At 40.2% G+C, this 12,754-nt stretch overlaps 1 protein-coding gene across 8 annotated transcripts in view; it reads left to right on the forward strand.

The window, feature by feature from the left end:
• MACF1 (microtubule actin crosslinking factor 1) overlaps positions 1 to 12,754 on the forward strand; it is a 255,446-nt gene that overhangs the window by 227,546 nt on the left and 15,146 nt on the right. For all 8 annotated transcript variants that reach the window (XM_074305230.1, XM_074305222.1, XM_074305225.1 and 5 more), the window contains 10 exons: positions 316 to 475; positions 1,527 to 1,721; positions 2,125 to 2,253; positions 3,173 to 3,316; positions 4,084 to 4,272; positions 6,392 to 6,509; positions 7,533 to 7,696; positions 9,089 to 9,251; positions 9,622 to 9,776; positions 11,602 to 11,676. In XM_074305230.1, coding sequence (XP_074161331.1) covers positions 316 to 475; positions 1,527 to 1,721; positions 2,125 to 2,253; positions 3,173 to 3,316; positions 4,084 to 4,272; positions 6,392 to 6,509; positions 7,533 to 7,696; positions 9,089 to 9,251; positions 9,622 to 9,776; positions 11,602 to 11,676 — 1,492 coding nt within the window. The remainder of the gene's footprint in view (positions 1 to 315; positions 476 to 1,526; positions 1,722 to 2,124; positions 2,254 to 3,172; positions 3,317 to 4,083; positions 4,273 to 6,391; positions 6,510 to 7,532; positions 7,697 to 9,088; positions 9,252 to 9,621; positions 9,777 to 11,601; positions 11,677 to 12,754) is intronic.

The raw sequence follows: 12,754 nt of genomic DNA on the forward strand, positions 1-12,754 counted from the left end.
TGGAGATTCCAGTCAGTCCCTTTTATTTAAGATAGACACATCTCCCTTGTTTATACATTCCAGTACTTCTCAGCTTTCCAGATAAGTGATTGTCTAGGACTCTTTCTTAAGAAGTTTTCCTTTTTAAGACTGACAAAATCAATGATCTACTGTGTGACTTCATATTATATATGCTATTTCTTGCCCTTTCAATGGGTGATGAGAGGAAGAAAATTTAGAACTGAAAATAAAAATAAAAATTTTTTAAAGAACCTTTTCAGAATTAATTACAAAAATGACTTTTGCCATTCTGAAGCTCTGATATGCACTTTATAGGCAGCATAAGCTGGAAGAGGCCCTCCTCTTCTCTGGCCAGTTCATGGATGCACTGCAGGCTTTGGTTGACTGGTTGTATAAGGTGGAGCCACAGCTAGCTGAAGACCAGCCTGTCCATGGAGATCTTGACCTGGTTATGAACCTCATGGATGCTCATAAGGTAAGAAGTGGCCCATGCTTCATGAAAGGCCCCACTATTGACTTCACTGTGTTTTATTTCTGCCTTGGTCCTACACATTTTCCTTATTCGAAGGAAATACCTACAACAATAAGAGCTTTACCCTGTTCAGGTAGATAGGATGCTCTGATTCTTGTCTGTGAACCTCACCCTCGTGGCTAGGCCTGGGCCCTTTTTCCTAAACCTTGGGTGGTGGTAGAGGGGTGAGGGTAGTTTCCCTAGGTTCTGTGATTATGCTAAAAAGATAACTACAATGTTTCTCAATTCTTTGTTAATATTTTTACATACTAACTTGAACCACAGTTTCCATTCTGGATTAGTCGCAGAAGATTTGTCTATGCTAGTTCCTTACTAGACTGTTGAGATTTTCTGGCTCTTTCTGAGAATCCATTTTATGTCCCTATCTTAATAGTCTTTGGCTGACATGTACTGAGTCACAGAATGAGCCAGAATACTGGGATCTTTGGACTCAAATACTTGAGACTCTTAAAGGAATCCCATCTCCAGAAACTTCCAGGAAGCTAGGAATTTTTTTTTTTCTCAATAAAGGAAATTGAAGAACATTTCTTAGAAACATATTTATTGATAATCCTCTATATTCCTTCAGAGGCCATTCTCAGTGTGTAGAATATACTCCCCCTCACTTCTGTCATATCCAGTTTCTGAATATACACTCTCGCTTCCTTCAGAGCTCTGCCCAGCTGTCCTTTCCTACCTAATTGATTGCCCTACCCTGATTGAGCCTCCCAGTTACTAGTTATTACCCCTCACTAAGTTAGTTTGTATACACTTAGTATATTGTACCTCTCCTGGAGTTTCCACAATAAAAATGTAAACTCTTTGAGTGCAGGGACTGGGATCTTTTGTCTTTGTGTCAAGTTGAATTGACTTAGTCTGTCAGAAGATGTATAATGATCCTAGATTCTGAACTCTAGCATCTTTGAGGAATCCTACTCAGTGATCCATCTGATCTATGCATGCTTCCAGACTCTTCGATATTGAAAGCCTAATGCATACCTTTTTTCTTTTGCAGGTTTTCCAGAAAGAGCTGGGAAAGCGCACTGGGACTGTACAGGTCCTGAAGCGGTCTGGGCGTGAGCTGATTGAAAACAGCCGGGATGACACCACATGGGTGCGGGTACAACTTCAAGAGCTCAGCACCCGCTGGGATACTGTATGCAAGCTCTCAGTCTCCAAGCAGACCCGATTAGAGCATGCCCTGAAGCAGGTATGAGAAGAGTGCCCGCATCTCTAGGCATGGGCATGGAGGTACCTGGCTTATCACCCTGCTTTTAGAGCAGGACAAAATCAGGAATTCCTATTCTGAATATTCTTGTCCAACACTCCCTCTCTTATTAGGATTACAGGGCCCCCAAATGAAGAGATGACTGATTATAGGATCTTCAACAGAGGTGGAATGATTTGCCCACAATCTCACAGATAATGTATTTGCAAATGCAGAACCACTTGTTTCAAATCTAACACTCTTTCCACTAGACGGTGATACCTTTCAATATTTCCTCTTGCTTAGGATAGGTTAAAAAAATTAATAGGCCTGAGATGTTTTTCCTGCTGTAGATCTCAAGTCACAGATGATGACTTCTTTCATCTACTCTTGGTGTCCCCTCTAGGCAGAAGAATTTCGAAATGCAGTCCACATGCTATTGGAATGGCTTTCTGAAGCTGAGCAGACCCTCCGCTTTCGGGGAGCCCTTCCTGATGACACAGAAGCCTTACAGTCCCTCATCGATGTACACAAGGTGAGGCACTTTGGGAAATAATTTTTGAGCACATGCTGATAGCAGCTAACCCACCTTGCACCCAAAGACTCTTTGTTCAGAAGCATCTTCTGAAATGGAAGAAATCCCAGTTTGGGCTTATTCAAACTTGTCTAGTGAGAATAAGAGTTACCTATTCTGAAGGAAATGGCTAGTTTTTTTTTTTTAATCACCTTAAAGATTCTGTCTCCTGAACTGTTTCTGAACAAAAATAGTCTTTTGTTCTTTTTGTTCCTTTTTTTTTAACCTTTGTTGCCCTTTTCAAAGAGTAAGGCTAATTATTTCCTCTGTTGGGAGAAAGGGAGTTCTTTGCCTCTTCTGGTCCCACAGGACTTGCTAATTAGACTGAAGGACATTGCATGGTGCCAACTGTTTTAAGTTGCCCCAAGGAAGAGACCAGCTGTTTATTCCCACTTTGATTTTCCCATTATATTATGTTGTCCATATGTAATGTTTTAAGTATAGCTGAACCCTGTGGTTTTGGAGAAGGTTTTCTTAAGAGTTCACCACATTTCAGACATAAGAGTTCACTATTGTGTTATTTGTGCCTAAAACTACTCTTAGAAATCTAAAAGTTTTAAAAAACATGGAAAAGTGATAATTAAATTGGCACAACTAAACTGGGCCTCTAGTGCCCCCTGTAGTGGCTCCCTGACCCTCAGAGACAAGCCCCTCTTGTGTGTGAGGCCCAAATCTCTGCACTTCACAGATCTGGGCAAACAAGGAGCCAGCTGCAGAAAAGACTAGGCTTTTGAATAAAACTGTGAAAGTAACAGAATAATGGCTGCAAGTTTTTCCTTGTCTTTTTTTCCCTGTGAATGTGACTCTTCCCTCCCCCAAAACTGCCAGTAGTCACTGAGAAAATACATTCCTTAATTCATGTTTTGGAATATTTGTTTAGGAATTCATGAAGAAGGTGGAGGAAAAGAGAGTGGATGTGAATGCAGCCGTGGCAATGGGAGAAGTAATCCTGGCAGTATGCCACCCAGATTGTGTTACCACCATCAAACACTGGATCACCATTATACGGGCACGGTTTGAAGAGGTGGGCTTCTATTGTCAGGGAGAAGGCAAATACCTCAAATGAAAGGAACTTCCTAGAGTAATAGAAAGCCAACATCATTTTGGCTCTGGGTAAAATGCACTTTGAGTTCTTATTCTCATGGGCACTTCGATAGGGACTGAATGAGTGCTGCTTCTAATATTAGCCATCACCCCCATTCTCATGATTATATGCCCAATCTGTAAAGGAAAAAAAAAGTAATTAGTGCTCTGGTACTAAGCAGAGTACCTGCTATAGTATTTCTGTGTGAAGAGGCCCACAAGATATAGTTATTCTTTCCTATTAATAAATGATATATCATATGCATTCTCTTCCTGAGAAAAATAGAAGGAAAAGCACTAAGGGAGATCTTTATTTTTGGCAGAAATATATTATAATTTAGCAGAATATAGGATATAGCATACAGGAAACTATCTGGAACATAAAGGCTTATTATGATACTCTTTCTCTTTCTCCTTCTCTTCCCACCCTCCACCCCCCCACACACACACACACACATACATTCTCTCCTTCATATACTCTGTCTCTCTTTCACAAACACCATCTTTTTCTCTCCCCCTCGGTCTTTGTCCTTTGTCTCTCTACTGCTCTTATATTCTCTTCTGTCTCTCTCTCTCTCCCTGTCCTTCTCTCCTCACACTCTCTCTCCTCTTTTCTCCCATCCTGCTGCCCTTTCTCCTGTCATCCCTCTCTCCCTGCCTCCATTTCTCCCTCCATCTCTTTCCTTCTTTGTCCTTCTTGTTCTCTAGGTGCTGACATGGGCAAAACAGCATCAGCAGCGTCTTGAAGCAGCTCTTTCAGAACTTGTTGCAAATGCTGAACTTTTGGAAGAATTGTTAGCTTGGATTCAGTGGGCTGAGACTACCCTTATCCAACGAGATCAAGAACCAATCCCACAAAATATTGACCGAGTCAAATCCCTCATCTCTGAGCATCAGGTACCTGAGCCATTAACCCATTCTCCTTTCCTGAAGTTTTTTTCTTTGCTTACTTAGAGAATTATTCATTGTTACTGTTTGTTGTTAAGAACATTGATGGCTTATCTTCCTGTCCAGGGTAAACATGTCTTAGAAATACCACTTAGTGAGCCTAATGGACTCCCAGAGAAATATGTGCATAGGAGACCAAGCCAAATGATTGGTGCTGTTTCACTTTCCCCAGGCCCTCACTGCTGTTCACCTGTTCTTCTTGTCATTTCCTACCTGTCATCCATAATTGTTCCCAGCAACTTCCATTTTCCTCAGTTCTTCTCTCCCCCACACATTTCCTTCACTCTCAACAGAAGACCTCACTCCTTGTTTTTTTATGAAGATTGAGGCTATGTGATAACCCTTCAGGCTCCTCTGATACAGAGAATTTTTTTTTTTTTTAGTTAAAACTGTCTTCCTTCTCTCTCCCTTCCTCTCTAGTTTACATTCCTGCTCTTAGGCCTGGGTCCTGTCTACTTTCACGAAAATCTTTCTTCCCTCCTCTCTTCAGGACCTTTCTTTGCTCCTCATAGGACCATAGTTTTAGAGCAGAAAAGAAATTAAAGACTTGTGCTAAATGATCTCTGAATTCCTCTCTAGCTCCAAAACCCTCCAACCTAATCTTAACTTTGTGTTCTCTCTTTACCTTCTCTGTGTATGGATAGCTTCATGATTTGTTTCCCCATCTTCATTCTGTTTTTTCTCTCCACTTCATCTTATACAATGCTGGATCATTTCTAAAGCATAGTTCATATCACTATCCTGTTCACAAGTCCAAAGGTTTTCCATTGAATACTAAAATAAGTCTAGAGCCTTCAGCTTGGTTATAAGTAAAAGCTGGCTGTTGACTCAACTTTCAAATTTTTATCCCCTGCTTTTCCCCTCTACCTCCAGCAAATTTCTTTCTTCATTGTGGCATGGAAATGAAAAGTTCTGCTAGTTATGCAAAGCCTTTACAATCTTTCAGGGGTGAAAGGGGCACATTGCTAGAGGATCAGTCACCAGATGAGTTTGGTTTTTTTTTTTTTTTTTAAATCACAGCAGCTCATGAAGAATTACTTGTGAGGTATAGAGGAGATTGTGACTAGTATCTGGACAAATGGAGGGGAAAATGCCCATTAATTACAATTCTTCAATAATGTTCCCTTTTATATACTTTATGCTTTGATCCAGTGGATCTGCTTGCTATTCACCAGATTTCCATGACTTATATCCCCTTGACTTAATGCCCATCTTGCTCATCTCCTCTTTTTGAAAGACTTTCCTTTCCTTCAGGTTCTACCTCAAATGCCCCCTCTTCTGTGTAGCCTTGCATATAATTCCCTTTTCTTCCTTCTGGTTTTCCCCACTAGCCAAATGGAAGCTCTTATCCTCTGAATTCTCTTTGCATTGCATTTTTACCTCTCAGGCACTTATCACATTCTACTTTGTCTCACTAGCTGAATTCATATCTTATCTATTCTAGTTCCTCCTTCAGGGGACATATGGACCATTTTTCAGTCATTTTAGTATTTCTCTTAATGTCTAGAACACAGCTTTGTCCACAATAGGTATTCTCTAAGTTTTTGTTATTATGATTGAAACCAAAGGTTTCAGAGGAAAGCTCTGTTGGAATCTTGTCTCCATAAAAAATACATTTTTTTTGAGGGTTGCCTTTTATTCATTTTACTCCTACCACATCATCATCATTGGCCCCACAGTTCTGAAGGTTTTTTAATTGTACAAAACAAAAGATTGAGCCTCACAACCTTTTCAGGTAAGTGATGCAAAATTATTTTACTCACTTTATAGATGGGGGAGTCTTAAGCGACATGCCTCTGGTCACATGTATGATCTTCCTGGCTCCAATCCAGCCACTATCCATTATAAATCATTGCCTCTTGTGATCAATGAAATGTTGGCATTAAATATGTGAGTGGTGACTGAACACATGATACCAAGGTTGCATCCTTTTGAATTGTACTGTGGTTAATGTAGCCAGCCAGCCATCCCTTTAAAGTCTGGGTCAGCTTGATATTGGTAAACAAGAAAAAGCTGGGACCTGTGAACATAATTGTTAGTGGATTTTTCTGTTGTTTGTGCTTAACAGGCTTTTATGGAAGAGATGACACGCAAACAGCCCGATGTAGACCGTGTCACAAAGACATATAAGAGGAAAGCCGTAGAACCAGCTCATGCACCTTTCATTGAAAAGTCCCGCAGTAACCGTATGTTCCCAGCTCCTTTTAGCCAAATGGTTGAGTTGCTTCCTGCTTTTTATTTTTATTGCTTTTAAGGACGGGCCCTTTTACTGTGAAGCCTGGTTTTTTCATTTTCAAAAAATATTAATGAGCCTCCTTCCCTGCCTCTCCTCACCAATGGATCTTATTTTGAAATTTGACCAGTAAAAGGACATATAATAGTTGTCCATATGTTCATATGAAATTTGGAGAATAAATGAGTGAATCTTTTTCTGTAGCCTTCACTCTTATTCTCTAGCAAGTCCTGCTGAACTGTCCACATTGCATTTACATTGATTTATTTCTAAAACATATCAGTATCTATTTAAATTTATTTTTTCCTCAGTTGGATTGATGTTTTTTCTTTTTTTTTGATAGTATTTCAAATACATATAAAGACAGTCTTCAACATTCATTTTTCAATTTTGTGTTCTAAATTTTTCTTCTTTATTTCCCCCTTTCCCAAGACAATTTACAACCTGAGATAGGTTAAATATGTACAATCCGTTTAAACATATTTCTTTATTTGTTATGTTGTACAAGAAAAATCAGACCAAAAAGGGAAAAGCCATGAGAAAGAAAAAAACAAAAAAGGCAAAAATACTATCCTTTGATCCACATTCAGTCTCTCCATAGTTCTCTCTCTGGATTCAGATGAGATTTTCCATCCCAAGTCTATTGGAATTGCCTTAAATTACCACATGGCATAGCCACATCCATAACAGTTGATTGATATTTTCTTATGACCAAAATTGGTTCGTAACTTTGATAGAATAAAATTAACAAAAAAGAGAAGCCATGATTTGGTGGAAGAGCAAATGCATATGTCTGAATAAGTTATTTTCTGCATTTAAAGGTTTTTATCTTGTATTTCTCCCATCCCCTTTTCTCTTAAAATTTTTGTACAAACTTCTTTTTAATGTGCTTGTATTATTTCTGTTCCTACAAATGTCATTGTTTCTTAGCTCAATTTTCCTTTGCCTCCAACACCCCATGTGGTTTTCTTTTTAGGAAAGTCTTTGGGCCAGGCTGCTCCTCCTCCTATGCCACTCCTTTCCCAGTCTGAAGCAAAAAATCCCCGTATCCACCAGCTATCGGCTCGCTGGCAGCAGGTCTGGCTCCTGGCCCTAGAACGGCAGCGGAAACTGAATGACATGCTGGACAGATTGGAAGAGGTAATGTCCTTGGGGTGGAAGAGGAAATTGTCTTTAAAAAAAAAAAAAAAGGAGGACACTTCTGAACATTGTCAGTAGGAAGTGGGTTTTCCCACTGGTCCAAAGAACTTTGTATTGAGTCTTCCCCACTGTTTCTGGCCCAGACCTCCTTGTGACCAGAGGTTCCTAGATGAGTTAAGAGACTTTGGAATAGAGGTCTATGTGTGTTGATGTTGATCATCATCAACAAAATGTTGTTGATTCCTATGAGAATGAAGCCTGTAATCTTGTTCACACAGACACCAAGTACTAATTTAGAATCAGGAAAATAAAGAGGGGATGTGATTGAGCAGCTTTCATATTAGCAGTGGAATCACAGAGGTGATTTCTGTGGATGGGCAGTTGGTCAGTCCTCACTAATTCTGGGGAAAGAGACCTTTCTTTGAGGTATCATCACCCATTTTACTAAAGCCCAGTAGTAAGTGCTCTTCACATTCTTTGTAAAAAACTGATAATATCTTTTTTGTTTGTTTTATGCATAACAAAACAGCTCTGCCCAGAAGTGAGTGGTTTTTGTTTTGTTTTCTGTTTTTCGTTTGTTTTATTCTGTAGGTCAATTGAATTTTAAGCATAATGATTTCTTCTGTTCTTTCCAACTTTGGAAGTTTTTGGAAGTTTGGAAAACCAAGGGGTGGAGGACGGAACTGCTTTTTGTTTGTTGGTTGAAGCAATGTAGGCATTTTGAGTTAAAACAGTCAAAATGTCTGAGAACTGCCTTGCATCCTGCATAGGCTTGCCATTTTCCACAAAGTCTTAGAACTAAAAGCCAGTTTCGTTGGCAATTTGTTCACATTTCATAACAACATGCTTGGATGCCATGTTGGGGTTCTCATGCTTCAGCCCTGGAGAACAATCTAAGGCATCCTATAGGGATGATTTGGAGAATGCAGCTTGCATTGCTTGGATCCTTCTGTTTGGGATCCATGCCATCCCAAATAGCTGGAGATTTATTGAGGGCAACCATTCTGAAATAAGGTCTACCTGTCCTCTTAGTCTGAGAAGGTGCTGTTCATAAAAGCCCAGAGCAAAAGCTGAGCATTCTCTGCCTGTTTTATTTTGATGACTATAGGCTGCATTTCCCTCATGGCAGTTGTTTACTTATGGTGTCTGTCCTGCTGCTCTTCCACACCACAGCTTGTGTGAGTAACTGTGGCTTTAAGCAGCATAGCCAAGTTATGTCTTTCAGAATGTAGTCATATTCAACTATGAATTTTGGTGAACCCCTCCTCCTCATTCCCCCAGAAAGGCCTGCATGGCTTTACTGAGTGTGTGAAAGCTGCAGTCTGCTTGGGGGCAAGTTTTCCCTGTAACCAAACTCTCAAGTCATATTGATCCCTAGTCATGTTTGTCCAGTTGAAGGAATTCGCAAACTTTGACTTTGATGTTTGGAGAAAGAAGTACATGCGCTGGATGAATCACAAAAAGTCCCGGGTGATGGATTTCTTCCGACGCATTGACAAAGACCAAGATGGAAAAATTACCCGGCAAGAATTCATTGATGGGATTCTAGCATCCAGTGAGTCTTTTCACAGCTCTGAAACAACCCTATGAATGTTTTTTCCACTTGCTTGAAATAAGCAAAATGTTGGCTTAGAGAAACCATGTTTCTTTAAAAAAGAATTCTAGGCAAAGGGAAGAAATCATTTGAGAAGCAAAAATAGTTGTAATATTGGAAGAGGTGAGGAACTTGTGTTATTTCACTAAGAACAAAAACAATTTTGAAGTAGTGTAGAAAGCTCATTTCACAAAAATAGGAATTTTAAATTAAATGTGTTTTAAAAATAAGGGTTCTCTGGTATTTGGTAATAGTCACAATTTGCTTTAATTTGGCCCTCCAGGAATCTTCCCATGTGGTATTTCACAAGGTGATTTCTTTTTCAATTCAGAGTTCCCCACCACCAAGTTAGAAATGACTGCCGTAGCTGATATTTTTGACCGAGATGGTGATGGCTATATTGATTACTATGAATTTGTGGCTGCTCTCCATCCTAATAAGGATGCTTACCGACCAACAACTGATGCAGACAAGATTGAAGATGAGGTATAAAGTTATTTTACTTTGCTTGTTTTTGTAGTCCTAGTTTCAAATGGCAACAACGGGATTTAGTGGTTGTTTAGGTGGGGCTGGATTGTGACATTTTCATCCCTTTGCTCAGACCTATCTGAGAGAAACCCAGTTTCAAGGAGTTCTTTGTTAAGTAAGTCACCCTCCCGGAGATCTTTGCGAGAGTTTGATAACCAAAAATTCAGGACTTTAATGGGCCCCTTTGGTCACTGAGCCATTGGTCATCAGCCACAGTACTTAATACCAGTTCTAGGCAACTTACGTCTCTGTGGATATAGAGGAATGTACATAAGCAAGAAGACTCATACATAACCAGTTACAACCCATCTTTGCTACCTCAGTCATGAGGTCATGTCTCAAAGTACAAATATATTAACAACTAAGGTGGTAGTTCTTGGTCTAGCCACCTCACATTAACATTCAGTTCAATTCAACATACATTAGTTGCTTAGATGTTCTGAGATGCTAAGTTGCTAGATTGGTAATAAGAAACAATAACAGTGAAATTAATAACAGCTGATATTTATGTAGTAATAACATCTTTCTGAAGGATTTTATATATATTATCATGTTTGATAGACAGCCCTGTGAGGTATTTGTCTCCCCATTTTTAAAATGGAGGAAATTAATTCAGAACCAACAGGCATTTACGAGCATGTATTATGTGCCAGGAACTGAGCTAAGCACTGAGGAGGTAAAGAAGGCAACAGGATCTCAGCCCTCAAGGGTCTAGAATTCTACTGGGGGATGCAGTATGTACCGAAAAGGTTTCTACAAGAAGAGAAAGCACCAGGGGACCAACCCAGGCCCTCCTGAAGAAGGTGGCATTTGCACTGTTATCCAAAGGAAGCCAGTGATCTTAAGAGACAGAATATCACAGGGGAGAAGCAGCAAACAGACGAGTGGGAGAGGAGAAGGGAGGAGAGAGATATAGGTTGAATTGAAAGAAGGAATGTAAGAAAAGAAGGCCAGGCTAGGAAGGATCTTAAATGCCACAACTTATGACTGATCCTAGGTTGGACAAGAGGCCCTGACAGTATCAAAATGAATGGAGAATGAAGGGCAACTAATTAGGAAGCTATGCAAGTAGTTCAATTGAAAAGTAAAAAAGGCTAGGACAAGAGTGTCAGCCATGGGAGTAAAGGGAAGAGAACATGGGAGCAATGTTGTGGAGGTGGAATTAACAAGATTGGGCAACTACCTGGATGTGTGGGATTATATGCCTTAGTGATTGTGAGAAAATGGGAAGATATGGATTCTGTATTTGAGATAGCTCTAGGGCAATCCAAAAAATTCTAAAGCTAAGACAAAAGACTAGAACTGGATATGTGGATTTGAGAATTATTTGTGAAGAGATGATGATAAAAACTGGCAACATCTGATGAGATCATAGAGGAAAAAGCGGTTACATGATTTCTCATGGTTATAGAAAGTGATAAGAAACAGGTTCTGAACTTGGGACTTTTTTTCCGTTTTTTGGGAGGTAGGGGAGGATTTCTTGATTCAAAGTCCAGTGATATTTCTATTCTACCACACTGGCTCTCATTGTGCTCCAGAGAGAGTTGGTCTGTACTGTTTGTCCAATCAAGCAGTATTCAGATCCCACGGGATGCTGCACTGCCCTCAGAGAGCCCATTCTGAGAGACTTAAGGACATCAAGAAAAGACTAAGCTCATCTGCCTGTGCCTGAAGGTGGAACAGCACTACACCTTAGTCTAGAAAGGGCCTGTGTGACTTATCTGAAGAGGTGAAGTATGTTACTGGTTTGTGCTGAGCTATTCCTCTTATCTTCCCTTCACAGGTCACGAGACAAGTGGCTCAGTGCAAGTGTGCAAAAAGATTCCAAGTGGAGCAGATCGGGGAGAACAAGTATCGGGTAAGCACAGGGAGGTGCCTTGTGAAGGATTTGGATCAGAGTCCACAAATGGGCCTCATTCAGATCCAGAGTATTTGAGCTCTCCATGTCCTCCTTTTTAGACTGAAGGCCCCCTGCCCTCATTCAGTCTGAGAAATAGAGCTGCATTCAGGACTAACCACCTCCCTGCTAGACATCAGGAGCCTTCTGGGAGGAGAAATGGCAGACTTTCTTTTCCTTTCTTGATACCATCTAAAGCATTGAGTGAAATGGTGGCTAAACAGGTAGTTGCCAAGACTGCAAGCAATTTGTTGGAAAGAAGCCAATTCCCTGTTGGATGTGAACATGAGGATGTATCCTAGGTAGAAACCTTCCAGGTACATTGGAGTCAGTAAGGGGCAGCCTTCATGCACTAAGAACGAATGTGCTGCAAGTTAACAGAGCACATTCCTCTCACTGTCATAGATGTAGGAAACAGAATCTCTAAAGAAGTTAGTTGTCTTACCAAACCAGCCCTTGTAGTCTTCAGCTGAAGTTAGTGGAGTTTTGCAAATGTAGCAGGGGAAGTAAACAATGCCAGTCAGGCTGTCTTGGTTAAGATGGACCTTCTAGAAATCTCAAAAGCATCAGAGTTCTAGAGGCCCTAATCTAGCAGAGGCTCCAAGAGCTCTGAGCCAAAGCCAGCCCTCTTCCTCTTTGTCTTCCTGCAGCAAGAAACTTTATCAGTCTTTACAGTATCTTCATAAGTGAAAATGTGCTTCTTTCTTCAGCGACTGTCTGAGAAAATGGATTAATCATCACTATTTTTTTCTTATGTACAGAAAAAAGTAAAAGTTAAACCACACAGCCAGATTATATTTTAGATGTTTAGATACCTGAGTTAGCACTTTCTGATTTAGAAACAGAAAAAAAATCACTATAGTTTAAGTCAAAAGATTTACTTAGATGTTCGGGTGTATAGGGATAAGCGGGTGCTCAGCAGAAGGGTGTGTGTGTGTGTGTGTGTAGCCGAGCCATTGTACAGTGGAAGGGGGGACTTGAGGATCACCTGAATCTACCTTAATCCCAACCCAAAGGGCTCCATTTCAAGCTGATAGTG

The sequence above is a fragment of the Sminthopsis crassicaudata genome, chromosome 3, assembly GCF_048593235.1.
Source record: "Sminthopsis crassicaudata isolate SCR6 chromosome 3, ASM4859323v1, whole genome shotgun sequence".
Taxonomy (NCBI): Eukaryota; Metazoa; Chordata; class Mammalia; order Dasyuromorphia; family Dasyuridae; genus Sminthopsis; species Sminthopsis crassicaudata.